The sequence below is a fragment of the Misgurnus anguillicaudatus genome, chromosome 5 (assembly GCF_027580225.2).
Source record: "Misgurnus anguillicaudatus chromosome 5, ASM2758022v2, whole genome shotgun sequence".
Taxonomy (NCBI): Eukaryota; Metazoa; Chordata; class Actinopteri; order Cypriniformes; family Cobitidae; genus Misgurnus; species Misgurnus anguillicaudatus.
Window position 1 is genome coordinate 34,898,045 of NC_073341.2, and position 22,217 is coordinate 34,920,261.

The 22,217-nt window shown below is 37.5% G+C and overlaps 1 protein-coding gene across 7 annotated transcripts in view; it reads right to left on the reverse strand.

Annotated features, from left to right (window-relative positions):
- The window catches only part of tjp2b (tight junction protein 2b (zona occludens 2)), an 81,253-nt gene that overhangs the window by 26,447 nt on the left and 32,589 nt on the right, over positions 1-22,217 (reverse strand). For 6 of the 7 annotated variants that reach the window (XM_073868079.1, XM_073868080.1, XM_073868081.1 and 3 more), the window contains exons 2-7: positions 15,781-15,834; positions 9,222-9,346; positions 8,197-8,299; positions 7,280-7,895; positions 7,051-7,157; positions 6,816-6,966 (exon numbers count right to left, since the gene is read on the reverse strand). In XM_073868079.1, coding sequence (XP_073724180.1) covers positions 6,816-6,966; positions 7,051-7,157; positions 7,280-7,895; positions 8,197-8,299; positions 9,222-9,346; positions 15,781-15,834 — 1,156 coding nt within the window. Of the gene's footprint in view, positions 1-3,640; positions 3,830-6,815; positions 6,967-7,050; positions 7,158-7,279; positions 7,896-8,196; positions 8,300-9,221; positions 9,347-15,780; positions 15,835-22,217 lie in introns of those variants that run through there. The other variant, XM_073868083.1, reaches the window with a different exon arrangement.

The window sequence follows — 22,217 nt, forward strand, 5'->3', positions numbered from 1 at the left end:
CATTAAATTAGATATTATGAAGAATCGTTTTCATACAATGACAGCCTATAGTGACTACAGCTGGTAGCGCTGATATTATAATATACTGTGCTATATTTTAAATCTTTAAAGCCCTGTCTGAGAAACAGATTAAAATGAAGTCATTATTCACCTTAGTGAGTTGTTAACCAGAGTAGACCATTATTAGTGAATAACTAACAATTATTTTATAAGTTTCTCATACAAAGCTTTTGCATACTTTTAACAACTTTTACTGTTTATGGATTCTTCAAAACATCAAATTTTAAAGGAAAACACCACAGTCCCTCAACACCTTACCATGTTCTTACCTCAGCTTAGATTAATTAATACATACCCATCTTTTTTCAATGCGTGCACTTCATTTTTGTACAGCGCGTCGTGAATGTGTTAGCATTTAGCCTAGCCCCATTCATTCCTTAGGATCCAAACAGGGATGAATTTAGAAGCCACCAAACACATCCATGTTTTCCCTATTTAAAGACTGTTACATGAGGGGTTACACCAGTAAATATGGTATGCATAGTTGAGGTAAAAACATAGTAAAATATAGCAAAACGGTGGTGTTTTCCTTTAAAAAAAGGAGAGTCATACAGATTTCGACCGACATGAGAAAAAGTAAATACTGACACAAATTTCTCAAACCATCTGAGTTTCTAAAGCTCTACTTTGTCCAGGATAGTTAAGAGTAATTTGTTTATGAGTAAAACCAACAAGATGCAGAGCACAAAGCAGAACGAGAATGAGGTGTCGCCCTGAAAAAGAAAGCCAGACAGAAAGTCGACCGGTGGAAAAAGGAAAAAGTTACTGTGTGATCTGCTGGTGAATCTAAGTGCACGTCCAGTGAATTAACAGAACTCCTCTGCTCTTCTGAGCGCTGTTGATGGGTGGAAGCGTGACTGTCCTCCAAATCTAATACACACTCCATCCATAAAAGAGCAAACCAACTCGGCTGTTCAGCTGCTGTGGGTGTTAACACGTGGAGCTAATATGCTAACACAGATGTATAATACACAATATTGGTAACAAAGTGAAGAACTGTATTTCTCGACCTTGGTTTTCATTTTTAATTCTTGATCTTAAAAGGTTTAGATATTGGTGTGTGTGTGTGTGTGTGTGTGTATGTTGGTTGATTTATTGATTAGGTTAACATGCATGTTTAAATTTAATCCGCCTATATTCTGCAATGCACTGTTTATTTGTACCTAATAGGAAGTTAAAAACATTAACTATTTCCCCGCCATTGACGATGTATCTTGTCAATTAAGAGAAAACATTTCCCTGCCAATGACGCTTTCCTATCAAGTTTTTATTGTAATCTGTAATTCCGCTATTATCCACTAGATGGCCATGATTACCCAATTTATAAAAAACTAAAGGAAAAACAATTTTTTCAACATTTAAAACTCTGTGTATGTTTTAATAACCATTCTGAATCTAATCACTAACAAAATTCCTTTACAAAAATGCTTTTTGCTCAAAATTTGGTATTTTCGAAGAAACCTACCCTGTCTGCACTGCAAAAAATGACGTAAGAAAAATTGTACTTAGTATCTCTGTCCTGTTCCCAGTAAAAATATCTAAAAATTCCCAAATAAAGATGCTCCCCCTTGATGAGCAAAACGACCCAAATAAGTCTAGTTTTTAGACCAAAAATGTCAAATTTAAGTGATTTTGTGCATAAACAAGCAAAAAAATCTGCCAATGGGGCAAGCAAATGTCTCCAGATTTTCTCCTGAATTTAGTGTTTAAGAACAATTTTAGAGATTTTTGCTTACCCCATTAGCAGACTTTCCCGCTTCCTCCATGCAAAACTCACCCAAACTTGACACCTCTGGTCTAAAAACTAGACTTATTTGGGTCGTTTTGCACAGCAAGAAAAAGCATCTCAATTCAAGAACCTCTAGACACTTCCACTGAAAACAAGACAAAAACACCAAGCACAATCCCTCCTGAAAGTAATTTTTTGCAGTGTATTCTTATTTGATATATTTGTATATTTATATATTTATAGAAGAAAAATTTTCTGATTTCCATTTTGTGAAACATTTGTGAAAATCACGGAAAATGCTGGTGGGAAACTTTAAAGGCTGGCGGGGAATGAGTTAAAGGGACAGTTCGACAAAAAATGAAACTTGTGTCACGATTCACTCACCTTCATGTTGCTACAAATCCGTACATTTCTTTGTTCTGATGAACACGAAGGAAGACATTCCGAGGAATGTTCGCAACCAAACCATCCGCGAGTCCCATCCACCTCCACAGTATTCTTTTTACTACTATAAAAGTCAATGGGTCTCGCCAACGGTCCGGTCCCAAACACTCCCCCAAAATATCCTCATTCGTGCCCACCAGAACAAAGAAATTTATACAGGTTTGCAACAACATGATAAGGGGCAAACCATGACAAAATTTTCATCCTTGTGTAAATTATCCCTTTAACGTGTGGAAGATCACATGCAAGGCATTTATTTTAAAATTTCTACATCAGATTCTGAACAAAGTCTGATATAAAAGCTTACATGGCAATAAAACTTTTAACTATAACTTCGCCTTGGTCATTTTCTTCAGAAGTGATGATTAAGGTACATGTAAACATAGCTACTGATAAATAACAAGAAATAGGAGAGAGTGGGCGTTTTCCAGACTGCTGAAGAACAAGGCGTGTTTCCATCTGTCGGGTGGGGATAAAATTACAGTCGATGTCTTATGAGGAGACAAAACCACAGAGAGGAGACAGCTGCATGTTTCAATCCCTGACTACAACCCAAAACAGCAAAGCCACGACCTCTGGTTTAGTTCAAAGCACACTCATCCATTCAGCCCACAAAACACACACACACACACACAAATTGCACACACACATACAGTTTATTACTAAATGAGCAAGAACATTTCATTATTTAAATAACACCAGTAACAATGCAAATTAATAAAATATTAATAGATTATTACTGTTTATAAAGGCAATCATAACTCAACTGATACCATCATTTTTACTTGTACATATGGATGAGAAATCAATGTAAAAGCATTTTAATATGGTCATCGACCACAATTATATAAATTCACATGCAACAATAAAGCAAATTAGCATGGTGCCATTACATTCACTTGCATGCAAACACACAAAATCTGGAAAAACACAGAGGGAACCGAATTGATTTATCACAGCGATTCTTAAGCTTCCTAGATCAACCATAAAGTCACAGCTTTTTGCATACAATGCAAAATTAAAATGAGGAGCTAGCCGAGGGCCGACCACCGCATCATGTAGTCAAAATGAAAAGTAGAGTGCGTGAGAGGCAATAAACCGTAAGCGATGCTTTTCTGCGGCAGGATGTAAATCACACCTTGTTTTTACTTGGCTAAACAGCGGGGAACAACATACTCGATGCCCACGGTGAGTCATTTTCAAATGGAAAAAAATGGAAATGCTCGAGGACCCTGCATCTCCACCTGCATTTAATAACTCAAGGGTGTTATGTCTGAATGAGCGATACGATACGCAGCTGTCCCGCCCTAACAACAGCTGAAGAGTATGAAATAGCATCTGAGAGATTGTGTTATCCTTCCAAAAACTGACAGCAACATGGATAAATAAGTCACCACCACACAAACGTAACATTGAATAGTTTCATTTATTGATTATGAAGGGTATTAAAAAGAAGGTTAGCATAAAAATATAAGAGCACAGTGTGAAGGTTTTACAGGTTTTTGAGGCAAAATCATGATTAAAGATTAAAGGCAACCAGACTTTATGTTGCATCTCTGCGGTCCATCAGTTAAAAGTAAGACATATCTGTATTATCTGAAAAAAAGAGAACACAAAAATAGAATTTCTATTTTAAGCATGCAGACAGCCGCATCTAATCTAATCTGGTCCATGTGTTTAATAGACACCTGGTAGAAAAGAAATGGTCAAAAATGGTCCCGATGTCACTGGGGCATTACCTTTATAAAAAGTTCACATTTGGGTCTGGCGCTAGCACTTTCAGCGCAGCTCAGCACAATCCATTGAATCCGACAAGCCCACCAGCATTGCGCTCAAAAACAACCAAAGAGTTTCGACACTTTTCCTATCCAAAACTTGACTCCCCTGTAGCCAAACTGTGTACCAAGACCGACGGAAAACCAAAAGTTGCGATTCTCCAGGCCGATATGGCTAAGAACTACACTCTCATTTCAGCGCATCAATCAACTTTGCTGCCCTACCATGGGTGGAGCAGGCGCACTGACACCACACAGTGCCCGAAAATAGTCCCCTGCTATTAAAAGTTACCAAGGGGACTACCTTCAGGCGCTGCGCAACATCACTGCACCCCCCGCAGCCATGCTACAGCAGCAAAGTCCCTGCTTATTACGCCAGAATGAGAGTATAGTTCCCAGCCACATCCGCCCAGAAAATATCAACTTTAAATTTTCTGTCGGTCTTAGTACACGACGTAACTACAGAAGAGTCAACTTTCAAATAGGAAAAATATTGAAACTCTTTGGTTATTGTTAGCACAATGCTAATGGTCTAATCAGATTCTATGGATTATGCTAAGCTATGCTAAAAGTGGTACCGTCAGCCCCGGAGATCGGCTGAATGGATTCCAAAACGGTAAAAATCAAATTTTTAACTCTAGGGGAGCTGGAAAATGAGCATATTTTCAAAAAATGTGGAGTGTCCCTTTAAATGGTAGTGCCCCAGTGACTGCTTGGGACCATTTTTCTGACAATGTGGAGACCACATGGGCATGAAATATAAATACACTTTTTATATGGCTATACTTATAAAGCTGTACATACCATATTTAAAACGCTTGTGCTGGTGCACTGATTACATTGTGTGAAAGTAGGTGACCGTACAGGACGCATCAGGACACATTAGCATTTAAACAAGAAAATGAAACTTCACGGTAAGTAAATACTGGCAGAAGTTATTGCCTAACTATCCCTTTAAAACCAAGGCTGCGTCCGAAATCTGACGCCTCGCTGCCTCATAAGGCAATGACTTCAGCAGCATGAAGGCATGTACAGGAAACACATTCAGACAGCCTTCATAGGCAGCGTTATGGAATTATGTTTAAAATTTAAACAGACGGGGCCTTTGTGACTAATCCCATATTTAAAAACTACAATACTAATTTCTCGCTAGAAATGCAATTAAAAGGTATAAAAAGTGAACATTTAACTTTGTTTACACTACATTTGTGCTCCAACACCTTTCTTAGCCGCCATTTTATTTTTTTGAACTCGACCAGGCTCAACCAATCACATTCCATGCGAACCCCCACACATAGAATTGTGGGACAAGACAACGCTATCTCATAGCAATTCGTACATATTTTAAGAGGTGGCTAATTTTGTATTAAAGACCACGTTCTTTCTGATGCGATTTTTAAAACACTAGTTAGGGTGTAATGTTGCTATAATAGCATAAATAATACCTGTAAAATGATAAAGCTCAAAGTTCACTGATAGGCGATATATTTTCTTTAACAGAATTCGCCTTTTAAAGCCTACAGCGAACGGCCGGTTTGGACTACAGCTCTCTACTTCCTGCTTTAATGACTTCAGTAAAACAGCTTTTTGACTAAACTACGCCCACAAGCTCACATGGATTGACATTAACTTTATGGTAATGAGCTATGACGGGGTTCGGCTGCAACCAATCAACGGGGGCGGAAACGTTCGGCGGCAACCAATCGGAAGACGGAAACCTCAGCTTGAGAGGATTCCAGAGAATGCATTTGAGCGTCAGAGTGCAGGGCAGCCAGGGCGTTTTTTGATGCTCTCGTCGGCATGCTTAATCTTCACACCCACTAGAACACTTGGCCAAATACAGAAAAACGTCATGTAAGTAGTCAAGTGGTCAAGTGCAAAGACAGCAAGTGTGGTTATTTGGACGCAGCCAATGTTTCCCCCTGAGATAAAAGCCCGTTCGGACGGGATAAGATCCGGAATAAGATCCTCTTTTTGGTAGTAAAACAGCGTCATCGCGGCTGCTGTTAGTGATTGCATGTTGTCGCGAGAATTGCAGAGACTGTGTCTTTCCTAATTACCTGAATCGTAGAAATACTGGATTAAGTTAGTTTAAGGGGGTCGAATCGAGATCACAATCTTTTAACGATTAATCGTGCAGCTCTAGGTTTCGTTGTTTTTTTTTAATAATCGAATGTTTCTGCATGATTAATTCATACAAATTCATCCAAATTAGCCAACTTGTAAAACATGTCTGAATTCTCATGAGATCAGGCTGGACAATACAATGAAGGTATCTCAAGAGACAGGACGTAAACCAAACATTGGATTTGGACGTGCCTTGACGCCTTCGAATGCTGCTTCTGAAGGCAGTATTTTAGAGATTTTGGACGCAGCCCAAGTGAACATGGGGATAATAAAATAAATATCAAAGCTTTGCTATAAAGGGTTAATAAGGAACAGTGTGTATGGCAGTACAAGCATTTCATTTTCATTAACTGTATGTATTTACTCATTAAATCTATACGAAACTATGACACTGGGTGATAACCTGTTCTGGCACCAGTAGTGACAAATTAATTCTGTGCCTCCATACTCTCATTTCCAGTCCATGAATAGTTACTTGCATAATTACCCATCATTTATTACAGCCCCTGCGCCTGGTGAACATGTACATGATATTACAAATCTGATTTATCTCAGCCAATCTGTGCTATCTGCTTTTAATTAAAGTGTGATGTTGGAGAAAAACCCAGCAGAGGGGAGCATCATCGCTGCACCGGAGAGTAACCTAAAATAAAATAGTATATTATAGGAAAAAAACGTACCGTCAGGCTCAGAGTCGCTGTCCGCCAGAGCAGGAATGCGCACCAGGACCTGTCTATGGTCTCGTTGGACCACCAGTTGCAGTTTGCCTCGTGATTTTTCAATCAGCTTGCCGGCATCGCTTAGAGAGAGATTCTCAGTGACCGTTCCGTTTATCTTAAAAAAATCCATAAATTAACACCTCGAGTGTGTAAAGTAATCACAATACTGTGGTTATTTTGTAAGGGGTCTGATAGGTATCTTAAGAATGATGTCACCTTCCTGAAGATTCCCATCTCTGGCAGCCAATCCCGTGCTGGTCATCTCCTTAATGAAGATCTGGCTGCCCAATCGAAGACCGTACTCTACAATGAATCGGTATCAAGCATTGGTTTTGTTTAGCAAAGTTACTCAGTATATCATGCTACGTGATCAACATGATTTTTCATTTGCTTTCACAAGGAAGCTTAAATCCAGCAGCTCTCACCTTCATTGGGCCTGTTTTTCACCAGCATTACATTAACAGGCGGCTCTAGTGGCTCAAGGTTGTGACGGTCTCCTCCCCTGACTCGATCTCTGCTGGGAGACGGTGAGTTATCCTGTAGCCGGTCCCTGCTGTGACTTCTCAGCATCCTCTCATCCGGCCGAGAGTCATACCTCCGCGTGTCGTATCCCTGGTCCCTCCCGTAACTTCCGACAGGGCTACCTCCTCCCCCACGGCCTCTGCTGTGCTGCCTCTGATAGGAAGGCTCAGGGCTGGACCCACGCTCCAGCGTCCGACCCCGGCTGCCGTCCCTTCGGTAACCGCCATCCGAGCTGGGTGATCTCTCCGTGCTCCTGCCTCTGCTCCGCTCTCTCCGGGAGTCGTAACTCCGGTAATCTGGTTCCAAGTAGTCTTTCCGGCTCTTGTCAAGGCTGCGGTCACGATCCCGGTCACGGGGGATGCTAAGGCCGCCATTTCCCCGGAGATAATCGGAGTCGGGGTCACTGTGAACGCTGCGGTTGTCCTCAGGGTAGTAGCTGGATATGTTGTAGTCACGGCTGTCCACACTTGGGGACGGGGGACGCTTGAGGACAGGCACCTTGCGAGCCCTCTTTACAGTCTGTGGGGATATATAAGCAAATTATTCTTAAAATAGTTATTTTATCCACCTGTTACCAAATGTTTTCATATAAAATGACCTAATTCAGTGTTCAGATAAATTTTTAAAAAAGCTTAAGGAATTAAAAATCTTTAATTTAATTTTAGCAGCATCATTTTTGAAAAGCCATAAGAATATAAATATTTATTAACATTTTCTACACTAGAAAAAAATGTATTATGCTTTTAATTCGAAATAATGTTGATATTCACAACAAATAAACAAGGTGGCGTCTTTTACAGTTCACTTAGACAATACTCACTATTTTGGCCACTTTCCCACATTTTCGAAGTTGTTGCACAGCAAAAGAATGAGGCACATTATCCATGGGGATGGAGTTGACCAATATAACGCGATCATTCTCGCTGTCCACAACAAAACAAAATAGACATTAGACATTTAAATCTGTGTCTTTATATTTACACCATTTCATTTACAACTTAAACAATGTGTAAAAGCTTATGAAAGTAACCTTTTTACTTTTGCAGAACAGTCGTTTGTCAAAGGGACAAAAATTGTAAGCTTTTAAAGCTTATAAAATCCTTTTTTTTGGGAATACATGGGTAAACACAATACTTGGGTCAATGACGTGACGTTAATTATTTTGTGTCCGTATGGTTCAATTAAATGTAAAACGGTTAAAATTTCTAAATAAATTTGCAAAAATGTCAATGTGGTGTAACTGGTCTGTCTCAATTGGTGTAACTAGTTTTTTTTAATTCAAATATAAATATATTCATTAAATTAAATATAATGTGGCATAAAATATAATCATCTAGTTTAGTGTAATATGATTTTTTACATACATTTTTACAGCATTTGTCAAAGTGTATTTAGAAAACAGAGCTGTTTTCAGCATATGTCTGGACAAATATTACAAAAACGCATTCAAATTTACATTTAGAAATAACTAATAAAAGAATAATTTAAAATGTTTTTTTTTATAATTATGCATACATGCCATCAAGGTGGATAAAATAATTAATATTTCTCATTCTTTGGCGCAATTGGCGGTTACACCATTTGACATTTTCAGATCCATTCTTATTTTCATAAAAATGCTGCAAATGTTATTTTTAATGCATAAAATTTACATAAATAAACTATGTGCATTGAAATAAACCTGATGCATGCTTTTAAAACAAGTATTTTAAAAAGGTTTGAATTTCTTATCTTGCCAAACCTTTTTTGTCACTGACCCACTTATTAACGTGGCTATGCTGAGGTAAAATAATGGTGTACTTATACTCTAAACACGTTTGCATAAGCATGGTTAATGAAGCTTACAAGAGCAGTCCATCGGCTGGTCCTCCTTGCAGAACGTCTGACACAATGATGGACGTTTCTCCGTTTTCCACGTTAGGATTGTCTCGGCCCCCAGACACAGCAATTCCAAAGCCCATCTTAGCGTCCTGGGATAAGCGTGTTGGGAAAGAGAAAGAAATTGCTCTCAGTAAAAATGAATGCATTTCCTCAAGTCATACATCACAGCTAGCGTGAGAGCTAGCCTGCCCTGGGGCGGTGGAGGCCTTGTCTGTGATATTGCTTTATAAAGAAGCGAAAACAATTGCGTTATGCAATCAGGCCTGATGTATCTCTTATGATACTCAACCACCACGGCACATTCAATCTAATAGAGACACGGTTCCACCTCATTTCCTGGCTAAATAACAACCTGCTGCACCTGCCACTGAGGAACGCTGAATAAATACAGTCTAATGACCGGCTATTGCTGGCTTGATGCAAGCTGACTCTCATATTTTTAGAACCAATTAAAGGCGGATATAAAACTTGACAGTGCCTGACTTAAACCGACATTCTGGAGTGTGAGGTTACTGCGACTCGCCAGACCCACTTGGCTTTGAAAGCTAATGATTCGATCTAAAAGCAATTTATCTGAACAAAATCCAAATCACAGCCATGATAAGAGATACTGTAACTAGATTTCACATCAGACAAGATGACTGTTTTAGGTCACTAGGGTTGGACATCAAATATTGATTTGCAAATGAATGTGTTTATTTCTTATTTTATTCTCTGTACTTGTGTGTGTGTGTGTGTGTGTGTGTGTGTGTGTGTGTGTGTGTGTGTGTGTGTGTGTAAACATACCCGGCACATAGACTACCATATATTCTAAGTGTCCTGCTTTCACAACTTGTCAAAGCTGTATCATCCCTCTATCTTCTATCTATTCTGCTGAGATAAGACGAGATCATTTTTATTCGACATGCCGAAGTGATGAGAAGTTTCCTGAACGTTTCTGACACAGAGATGGTGGAGATAGTGTCAGTGTGTGTTTGGCTAGTGTTTAAACGCTGCTCTCTTGAACCCTTGTGATCTGTCACGCTGGAGATAAAAGATGCACATCCTGTTGTGCTTGATGTTGGAGGAAATAAGGAATGGGAAATTGTCTCGGGGGTAAACAAAGAAAATAGGCAACGTAAGAATGAGAAGGACAACTTTGGTTTAAATAACTCTTCATTGTTTGTTAAAAAACAGGACACGTTTATATTCTAGTCTTGATTTTAGTGCTAATTACGCAATTTTACAAGGTGTTTGGACAAAAATGTGTGTTGGCAGTGTGTGAAAACAACCACCCTACAAAAAAAAATCCAACCAATTCTTTTTTTAATCTACATTAAACCAAAGCGGTCTCATTAGACATGCTGTTTTGATTATCTTGTTAATGTGACCCCACACTGATAAAGCCCCGCCCATATGAGATGAAATACAGTAGTTTAGATGAGTTAAGGAGATTAGTAACTTTGGTTGTGAGGGTTAAGGCACTGGTTTGTAGGGATGTGCACGAATGGTTGAATATTCGATCTGCAATAATAATTTGAATAGTTTTTTTTATGCTTTTTCACTTCGTCTTTTACAGACATTCATGTAAAATATACATGAAAATTCATTTGTATACATTTCTGATTGTTTTGGAAATTCAGATCGCAGATTAATTTAAGTATAAAGAGTTTTAACGCCGGCTTGTCTGTGTTTTTGTCCACCGGCTGTTATAAAGTCTACTTTATTTTGTTAATACAGAGCTAAACGAGACAAAAATGGAGAAAATAATGGAGAACATTTATTTTATGAGATGCTCTGTGGGAAATTATCTGAATAACTGCAGATGTCTGTTTAACAGCAAACAGTAGCAACAGATCCATCTTTGTGAAGTTTTGTTAAATAAAGCTCGTAACTTTGCACAGTCAGCAATAAGTTATCAATTCAAGTATTTAGAAATTTGTGTTAAATCCGTCTGTTGTTCTTACCGGATAAACACGGAGCAGAGTGAGTTTTCATTATTGCAGTATGTCATTATTGTAGAATGAAGAACAGGCTTTTACCGGAGCAGGTATGCTAAATATGGTTGCCTTTCTTCACAAAAACATGTCAAACTAAGACTACGTTTACACATGGGTGGCTATTTTCATAAATGGACATTTCAACCTCTCTGGTTTCAAAAATAACTGTGTGCACACATTAGGCTTGGGCGGTAATACGGTAATATGGTATACCGCGGGATCTAAAAATAGCAAAGGTATCAGTTTCTATACCGCCATACCGGCATTTAAAAAAAAAACAATGAACTTATATAGCAGACAAGGATTAAATATTAAATTAGGGAGGGCGAAATCTAAAAATTTTCTTTACCTACCATCGAGCCATTAACCAAAGAGTTTAAAATATGTTACGCTGTTTGAAATAACAGCTGTTTCGAGCTGCGCATGCAATTTCACAACTCTGTCGCATCTCTCTGCTGCTCTGCCTCCGGCTCATCCGAAACATCATTCCCGCAAACGCGTCGCCGAGGAGCTTGTATGCTGCTTATGCAATCGGAGGACAAATGACTCCTTAGTTTCAAAATGGTTTGAGTAAGGTGATCGCGTGGAAAATAAAGGCGTTTGTCTCATTAGAAGCTCATTTGAAACATTGCCGCGGCTTATTTAAGAAAATGACAGCTCCGAAGAGAAGCCGCTTAAGTTTGAGGTAGTGCCAGGGCCGGAGTGGGACTCATTTTCAGCCCTGGAGTTTCATGCCTTAGACCGGCCCACTTTAGTTCACGACTGACTATTAAAATAATATCTTTAAACCCTCAGTACTAGTATAAGTCTGCAGTAGTGCACTGTTCTCTGCAGCCTTGCAATTCACTGTATTTTTCAAATATATAATTTCATATTCCGTGCAAATGCAGTAAACAATTATACCCTACCATAAGACCATAATATTACTAAAGTAAACTTATTCAAAAACTAAAGGAAACAAATGGGTTTGTGTTTTCCTCTATATTTCTATTTCTTAAAAATGGTGAGTCTTGAGATTAACTGTTGGGTTGATAACGTTTGGAAACCCCTGATATACAATACACAAGCAAGATTTATCAAGTATGCATTGGAAACAAATGGAAAAAAAGTATTTTAGTACTTAGATCATGTCTATTGCTAAATAACGTAGGCCTACATTGTGGTAAAAAAAAGAAAACATCATGGATATACTTTTAAAACTACTTTTTTCAAATAAACTAATGAGTTTTGCATCAAATAGATGTTTGTTCCTCTTGCAATAATTCATAGACTATTCATAGAGAATTCATCTGACTTGGATAAAAAATACGTTTTGTAAATTCTTTTCCTTTAAGAGGCCAGCCCGTTTGTATTAAGACCCGCTCAAGTTTATTTAAAATATAATAGACGCGCGGCCGGCAAGCGCACCCAAAAGACGCGCTCAAGTTATTTAAAATATAATAGACGCGCGTCCGGCAAGCGCACTCAAAAGACTCGCTCAAGTTTATTTAAAATATAATAGACGCGCGGCCGGCAAGCGCACTCAAAAGACGCGCTCAAGTTATTTAAAATATAATAGACGCGCGGCCGGCAAGCGCACTCAAAAGACGCGCTCAAGTTTATTTAAAATATAATAGACGCGCGGTGTTTTGTCGAAGTCTGTTCCCCCTATTTTTCCCTTCAGTGTAGTGTTTTTATGGCGTTTTTATCACGTTATAGGTTTTATTATTTATATATTTAAAGTTTTAATGGCTACTGAGACGTATATGTGTGCATTTCTGTAATGTATCTGTATTGTTCTTAATGGTAAGTCAATTATTTTTACAGTATGAATCATATTATATGTATAATATTTATTTAATTATGTATGCAAACATTACATTTTTAAAACAACCAGTAAAGGAAAAAAAAAGAAAAAGACAGGCTATATTTTAAAAGAAATACCCTAATAGAAAACTGTCAAATGCATGAAATATTTAATAAATTCAATTATAAAATACATGATATTATGCCTTTTTAGTATAACCAATTCAAATCTTTAATCTTTCTAAATGTAACGTGATGAAAACGCTATAAAAGCACTACACTAAAGGGAAACATAGGGGGAACTGAGTTCGACACAACACCGGCGAGCGCACTCAAAAGACGGGCTCAGGTTTATTTAAAATATAGACGCGCGGCCGGCAAGCGCACTCAAAAGACGGGCTCAAGTTTATTTTAAATAGACGCGCGGCCGGCAAGCGCACTCAATATGCGTCTGAAACAAAACTCGTGTCCAAGTAAGCGCTTTGAAAACCAGAAGACAGCGGCACGTCCTGCGTTTCCCATGCGTTTTAGATGTCAATGAACCCTAATGCAAGAATTCTTCCAATAAGTGGTCGGGACTCGGGACACAATCAACTTGTGCATAAAGCGGCGGGGACATCTCTCACCCGCAAATACGCGTCATCCCGGTGGCATGACAACACCGGCCCTCGTGGCCAAAAAAAACAGACCGGCCCACCGGGAATCCTCCCGGTTCTCCCTATGGCCAATCCGTGCCTGCGTAGTGTTAAAAATAATAAAGAAAGATGATGATCATCATCACCTTATCAGTTAGCACTGAAATGTAGATGTAATCTATTTCCAAATCTAAGCCCATCTTATGCGGAATGTTGCCTAATAGACTGCAACACGATGGATAAAACAGGCACCTTCAGAATGCATAAAAGACGCACCGCCAAGGCAGGTCTAACTCACTCTGTGCCTTCTAATAACGACTAGAACAACTCTTTTGTATAATTATAATTACTTTTTTATTTTTCAAAAAGACAAGTGTCAACTTCTATTAAGTGAAACATGGACGATGCAATGCTCTGCTTATGCGAGCCGCAAGAAAGCCCTTGTCTGCTTTAGAAAGAATGCATCAAAGATATTTAATGCTAATGTATGAGTTTCATTATTTATGGTGAGATCCGTGCGTTCTAGTTGACAATGCAAAGCAAGCGAACGCGCCGTGCCGGCGCCTCCATGTCACGGTTATTATATTCTCTATATTTGCTTTTTATTTATTAAATACATGCAATTGGTTTTTGAAACATTTATTAAAATTAGGACACAATTTATACAAAACGAAATTCACTTTAAAGAAAGGCTTTCTACAAAACAAAACCGAATTAAGTGGTAAAAATGTCTAATGATTTATAAAAACAAAACTTAATCTGCACTTTACTGTTAAAAGACGCAAATGTTAATAATTTGGAATACAACCAGGAAAGACTTTCGTTTTAATTATTTTATTGCTGGATTTTACAAATAAATATTTTTATTTTATATGCTGGAATATGCAGAAATATAAGTTAACAGAAGGAGGACATTCTTTATTTCATTAAAATATGGTGGAATATGCAGAAAATAGGTTTAAATGTTGAGCAATTTTCTTCAAGTCTTGCTTTGATAAAATTTTAGCTTGATGCAATGTGAGGGCACAAAACCAAACGCCGTGACCTCGCGCCAGAACCCAAATGCCCTGACCTTGCGCCAAATATTTTTATTGGTTTATAAGTACAAACAGGCGAGTTAGGAAAAATTGAGTGTGAGGGATTTGTTCACTTCACACAAAAAGATCCTGGAAATTGGAATGAGATGGCTAACTGTATTAGCGTGTAGTCCACTGTCTATAATAGCCTAATTAAGAGATCACTTTTTAACCAGCAACTGGTTAATTCTGTTTGACCTTTGTATTTAACTTTTTTATAAACTGCTGGTTGTTGCTAATAAAAGTTGTTAATATTGTTGTGCATGTTATTTTGCTATTTTTTCAGTATTAGTGTTTGGTATTCAGTTTCTGAAGGGTTTAGCCACAAGCCAACATTATGGTGACGCTGTCTGAGCCTTACGTCATAATTTTATAATTATTCACGGTAATACCGTATACCGGGGTAAAATAGGGAGGCGGTTTGATGGTATCAAAATTTGGATACCGCCCAAGCCTAGCACACATGTCAGTTTTCAGAAAAGTACCCATGTATATATGCCGTACAGAGCATGCCAAACCTCTAGGTGGCGGTGTAAAGAGAAGCTCAAGCCCACGTAAGCCAATCAGAATACCGAAAACCGCAACAATCACTTCCTGTTTCTCTTTTGAACAAGTTGTGGCGTAGATGCAAGCTCTGGGCATACTGTGACATTGGCTGCCTAATCATCTGTTTGTCTTAAGTTACATGCAACCGTGCGCGTGGGGTTTTAACTCAATTTTTCTGTTGAAAATAAATTTTTTTAAAAATGTTTTCAACTTAAAAATACATATATATACAGAATATAATCTTAATTTGTGGACATTTCCTAATTATAAGCCTTCTGTAAACTCGTGACAAAATAAAAAAAAATACATAAAATTTTAAAAACGTATGTTTTAATTAACGTTTTTATATAATTAAATAATAGAATTAAATAATATAATTTATATACACAAATATTAGTTTTTGAGCTCAAATATTCAAATATTATATACCTGAAAAATGTCCATTTCTATTAGTTAGGGTGCAAGGTAGAGGTGAGTTAATTATGATGTAAGAGTTTCATACCCTTTGTAGAGTCACAGTGTACTGCTCCCAAATCGTCTCCTCCATTCCTGGGCCCTGCAGAAGAGAAAGAAAAGACCATTAATCATCTGTCAAGCATCACTAATGTCAGGAGGGTGTGGGTTTGTGTTTGCAACAAGATGTGACCAGTATCCAAACTGCATCTAACTGAAGTGTCCCGAACTGAATGCTACTTAGAGACACATTGGGTTAGAGGAATATTCTGCACTCTAAAAATTGCTGGGTTGTTTTTGACCCAGGGCTGGGTCACTATTGGACAGAACACACTGCTGGGTTAAAAATGACCCAACTGCTGGGTTGTTTTAACCCAATTGCTGGGTTATTGTCAATCAACCATCTTGAAACAACCCAGCAGTTGGGTTAAAATAACCCAGCAGTTGGGTCATTTTTAACCCGGCAGTGTGTTCTGTCCAATAGTGACCCAGCCCTGGGTTAAAAACAACCCAGCAATTTTTAGAGTGTGGGTCAAATGCAAATTAGGATCTGTCAACAGCATCTGTTAAACTTATTTGTGTGAACATATAATCAGAAGCCCCTCTTTTAAAGTAACATGAATACCTTTATGTTTCTGCTTCCATACACCAGGCCCCATTTTTGCCACATTTTCCAAGACATGATTTTTTGCTTATTTTTATAGACTGAATGTCGGGCTTACATTTTTTTTTAAGTTCTTGTTGACAGCCTGCCACAAATTCCATATATATGTGATCCTGGACGACAAAACCAGTCTGAAGTCACATGGGTATATTTGTAGCAATAGCCAACAATACATTGTATGGGTCAAAATTATAAATTTTTCTTTTATGCCATAAATATAAGGATATTATATGTAAAGATCATGTTCTATTAAGATATTTTGTACATTTTCTACCGTAAATATATAAAAACTTTATTTTTGTGAGTGGATGCAGTTGCTAAGTACTTAATTTGGACAACTTTAAAAGGTGATTTTCTCCATATTTAGATTTTTTTGCACCCTCACATACCAGATTTTCAAATAGTTGTATCTCAGCCAAATATTGTAAAGCTTTTTTATTCAACTGTTATCATCCTTATGATGGTTTTGTGGTCCAGGGTCACATATACAAATTGTGAATAACCTAAAATATTCCTTTAAATGAAATGATGAAAATGAACATTAAATACTAAATAATAAATGAAAGCACCCCCAAGCAAGCCCAGTATCGTTCACAAATACCTTAACACCCAGTTATTTGGTATTACCCAACACCGGGCCAATGAAATGTGGGCTGAATTGAAATAAACGTTGCTCTGCCATATATGCCAGGAGGAGATAGTGTTTAATAAACAGGTCAATTTCTGTACCTCAAATGTTTTTAAGATGTTTTTATTTATTCTTTGATCATAAAGGTTAAAACGTATGAGGGATTACTCTTCAAATTATCGTGCTGTCTTTAATAATACTGAAGTCTATATTTCCCTTACTATCTTAGACACATACCGTAAACTACCCAGACAAACTCAAACATTGCTCGAGGGTGTGTTTGTTTCAAAAAACACAGACGCACACATCAATATTGATGATTAACTGGAATGACAGAGATCAGTTATAGTACAACCCAACCTCTACTGAAGTGCAATCCGGACACAAGGTTAACCAAACACATATTTGACCGTGATCTAATCTTCTCTACATACATTGTTTCCTGAAATAAAATATTTGGTTGGACTTAATAATATCACTATGATTGCTTTTTAATAAAGGTTTCTTTTTTCATCACTTTGTTTCAATTGCAACATTGTTTTTTTAAAAGACACAACAGTCCAATCACAGCATGGGTCACAAATGACATCACAACTCTAATAGGAAACTACATTTCCAATGATAAAAGGTACAGATATATACATTTGTTTGATTTACTATTTCTTTAAGCTTTCTCCTTACAAAAACATTCACTTACACATACTTTCCCATCTCTATCGTTGTTGTCTGGTATACAAATCTAATGGAGGATTGTGCCTGCATACATCTGCCCTCAGTCTACTACATGAGCATACAATTAGTGTGGACATGTGCTTTGGTTTGGCCACTCAGATACATGTAGTGCGCTATGCAGCAAATAATACTAATCCACAGAGATAAACTAAATAAAGGGCCTGATGCTGATAGGCAAAGACAGCTCTCTGCATGTCCCCCTGCACTGTTTTGTTACTGTGGGTGGGTAGTGAAGATATTTTTTAAAGGGCAGTGCAGAGAAAGAGAGAGAAAGATGCTGCAGAATTCTTCAACAAATCACTTCCTTGTTCTGTAACACTATGGAAACTTAGTTAATAGAAAACTACACAGCTGCTTAATTACTGAATTAAATGTCATGCCAAGAGACACAAAGTCCCTTGAGGTTTACCCACTGTTAAAATAATAAACCATCAACTGTCCTTAATCTGGTTTGCCCTCTTCAAGTTAATAAACATAAGAGCTTTTTTAAACACAGCCCGTTTAGTCCTGTAACCATTCACTCCCATTTTTTTCATTTTAAAACTTAGTTAGTTTTCCTCTGTGTCAGGTTTGATGTCAGTGATATTAAAGGTGCAGTGTGTAAATATTAGCGGCATCTAGTGGTGAGGTTATGAATTGCAACCAACGGCTCAGTCCACTGCTCACCTCTTGCTTTTTGACAAACATGTCATCGTTGGAGATAACTTAGTAAAAAAGTTTGTCTTTTAAGGGCTTCTGTAGAAACATGGCTGCACAAAATGGCGGCTTCCATGTAAGGGGACCCTCGGTGTATGTAGATAAAACGTCTAATTTTAAGGCAATAAACACATAACGGTTCATTATAAAAAGGTCTTTATACACCCCTGATAATATAGTTTTGTATATTATTTTGCATTTCTGTCAAGAGATCCTTCTAAAATTACACACTGCACCTTTAACTCTATTCCCTGCCATTGACTAGTTAACTTATCAATGGGGTGCACAATGAATTACGGTGAAATGCCGCTACATCCAAAAGCCAGAGGGCGCTTTGACACGCAGCTCCAGGTAATGGCTTTAGGATATATTTATATTGCTGTTCTTTAAACCTTTTCATGTATTTTCATGATAATAAAAAATATGTATAATGATTATGTTTGACGAGTGTTGCTTTTTCAAATGTATGTTATAAACGACTATAAATAACAGTGATTTCAGATCGCTAAGGACTTACTGATCAAAAACCGTAGTACATGAAATAGTTGTGAATAATATCAGCTGTGCGATTCAGAATAGTTATCGGCCACGTATTATTAGTGTATATCGGCATTTATCGGTGCACCCCTACTCATCAATTAAGAGAAAACGCTTCCCTGCCAATGACAAGTTTTTACGGCAATCTGTATTTCTGCTATTATCCAACAGGTGGCACTCTTACCCAACTTTTACATCCCAGAAGAATTCAATTAGGGCAAACTCTGTGTTATTTTGATCATTGCTCTGAATCTGAACTCTTATCAAAAGTCCTTCACAAAAATTGAATTATCTCCACTTTTTGATTAAAACTTTGTAATTTTTAAGAAATCTAACCATATTTGAAAGATAAAAAGAGAACAAAAAGATAGGATGAAACTTTTTTTAGTTTGAAAGCAGAGTGTCTGTTCTTTCATTTGATATATTGTATGTTTATATATTTAAAGAAAAACATTTTCTGGAAGGCAATTAAACTTTTGTGAAAATGATAAAAAAACTTTTTTTTAACGCTTGCGGGGAAAGAGTTTATGGAATAGTTCACCCAAAAATGCAAATTCTGTCATCATCAGCTTATAATCAGTTTAATTACAAACATTCCTTCGCTGGGAAAGCGAGACCTTGTGCCCTTGCCTCACGGGGCAGTACTGGCGACATTTCACATTTAATGAAAGCTAAGGTTTTTCCAAAAAGATCCTAGGTTTTATCATGTGCCTCTTCTGAACAAAAAGTTGCTAAATCTAGTAAAAGAGTTGCTAAAAGTGGTGACACAAATTAGAAATGAATGTTAAACAATTTTGCCGTGGTTAGAGGTTAGTTCAGCGTGCCTAGCTTAGCTTTAGCGGAGAGGAATTTTGGATATCACACATGTCAAACAAACGTTGGTCACATGACGAAATTATTGAGACCCAAAATGATGAGCAACAACTTCTAATTCGACATATATACACCAAAGTATATGGAGAAAAAAAGTGCAAGAATCATTAACAGTATTGTTTGTCCTGAAGTTATCGATAGTCTGGTTTTGACATAATTTCTTACCAGTCCAAAAAAAATACTGTTTTTAATACCATCCCTATTGAAATATGTAAAAACACTCCATAAAAAATACAGCCAGCACTGTAGTCAGTGTTCATATGCATCACATATCTAAAGCCTTAGTGCTCATGCAGGTAATGCAGGTTTGAATGTACTCCGATCCCAATTATACTAGGAACCAAGTGCCTAAAAAATTTACTTGATCTAGTCTTCCTCAGTAAACAAGGTCACAACAAGGTCAATATTTCTCTCTCCAGCTCATCTTAGACACAAAAAAATTTATCTTGTAAGAAGCTTGTTAGGAACCAATAAGCTGTAAGCTGTCACTGTTTCCTATCAACAGCCCCATCAGCGTGAAGCCATCTACACCACACAATCCTGGAGAGCAGGCCTGGGAAAGCATGTGACCCTGACCTGCAGTCATGTTAACACGTCTGAACAGCCTGCCCACACGACCATTTTCAGCAGGTTAAACATATGACATGGCATAAACATGCAAAACTTATACAGCCATTCACAAAGACAAACACATGAACCAAAACAAATGAGGAGCTCAGATGCAAAAGCCACTAAACGCCACCTCGTCACAAATGAGACAATGATAATAACCAAATCATCTCGGAACGTATTATACGTTCATTAAATACCAGGGCTTGCAAAATTTCAAAATCCCTGGTAGCCCTTCGGGCAGGCACTCTTCAGTTTTTGGTAGCCCAAAAAAATGCAAGTAGCGCAAATAAAAAAGACAGTAATTTTTAAGGTAGAATATTGTGACAAATCATCTATAAAAATGCAAATAACACATATAAAATAATCAAATTACAATCATCAATAAAAAATATTTGCGTCTAACTGAACTGAAATATCATAATATAAATAAATGATTGGCAGGACAACGTTGGAGGAAATTTTGTGCAACAGATCCAGATCATCAATGACTAATAATCAGTACTGCTTACTTCATGTACAGTTCGCGGCTTAACCCGATTAAATACCCGATTCCTGAATAACATACACCATTATTACCCATCCAAATCTGTGTGCATAAGCATTTAAATATATTTTTCCTTTCTATAAGTCAAGATAGCCCGACAGCAAGCCACAATAGGCCTGGGACGTCTGGCAAGCGATTTTGCGAGCCCTGAATACTTTCACTTCAAATCTACTTAATCCCAGCCTCAGGCCATTTGTATATACTGGTTTGTTGACAAAATCTATTAAGAGTCTGATAAAAAAATAGTACTTTACAAGAAAACATGTCAGATGCACTTAGAGGGTTTTGCATCTGAGCTCTTCAAATGGTCAATGATGCAAGAATCTTCTTAACAATAAACCACATATCACCATATTATGCTAAAACACAAAATCCTGCTAAAACTGATACCTGCCCAATATTTATTCAAAATCAACTATAAAAAAAGATATCTGTTGGTAAGGTAAAATTATCAGATCAGTTTCAGATAATTTTTATAAATTCTAGGCACAGCGCTAACAAGTGTTATCGACTATATTTATGCAGCCCTGCACAGACCAATCGGTGATTATGACATCAAGGTATAGGCAGAACGAGTCGAAAACAGTGCTTATAAATCACTTTCGCGGTATTTTGATGTAACAATCCGGTTGCTCTGTGTAGCGTAGCGTTGATGTGTAGCGCTCTGTCAAACTCCACCAAAACAGAAACATGACAAACAAATTTTTACAAACGCATGACAGTGCTTGTGTTTCAATAAGGATAAATTAGAGAGACTGGCACGTATGTGAATATAGAATACAGGACGTGCGCTATTTGCCTCAAATGCATCATACCTGCAAGTTCAAAAATTTCAACTCAAGTGGAAAATTAGCACGAAGCAAAGTTAAGCCAAGTTATCTAAAACTGGGAACGAGATACGAATATATAGTGTACTGTGTACACAGTATAAAGTGATGTTGCACTTCACTTCACTTAATAGGAATGAATGGGGCTAGGCTAAATGCTAACACATTGAAGAAATACTGTACAAAGATTAAAAGTGCACGCATAGAAGAAAGATAGGTATGTATTCATTTGTCTAAGCTATGGTAAGAACATAGTAAAATATTGAAAAACAGTGGTGTTTTCCTTTAAAATGTTTTAGATTTAGTCAGAGAGCTCTCTAACCCTCCATTGAAAATCCATGCACGGTCAACTGTCCATAGAAAGGTAATAAAA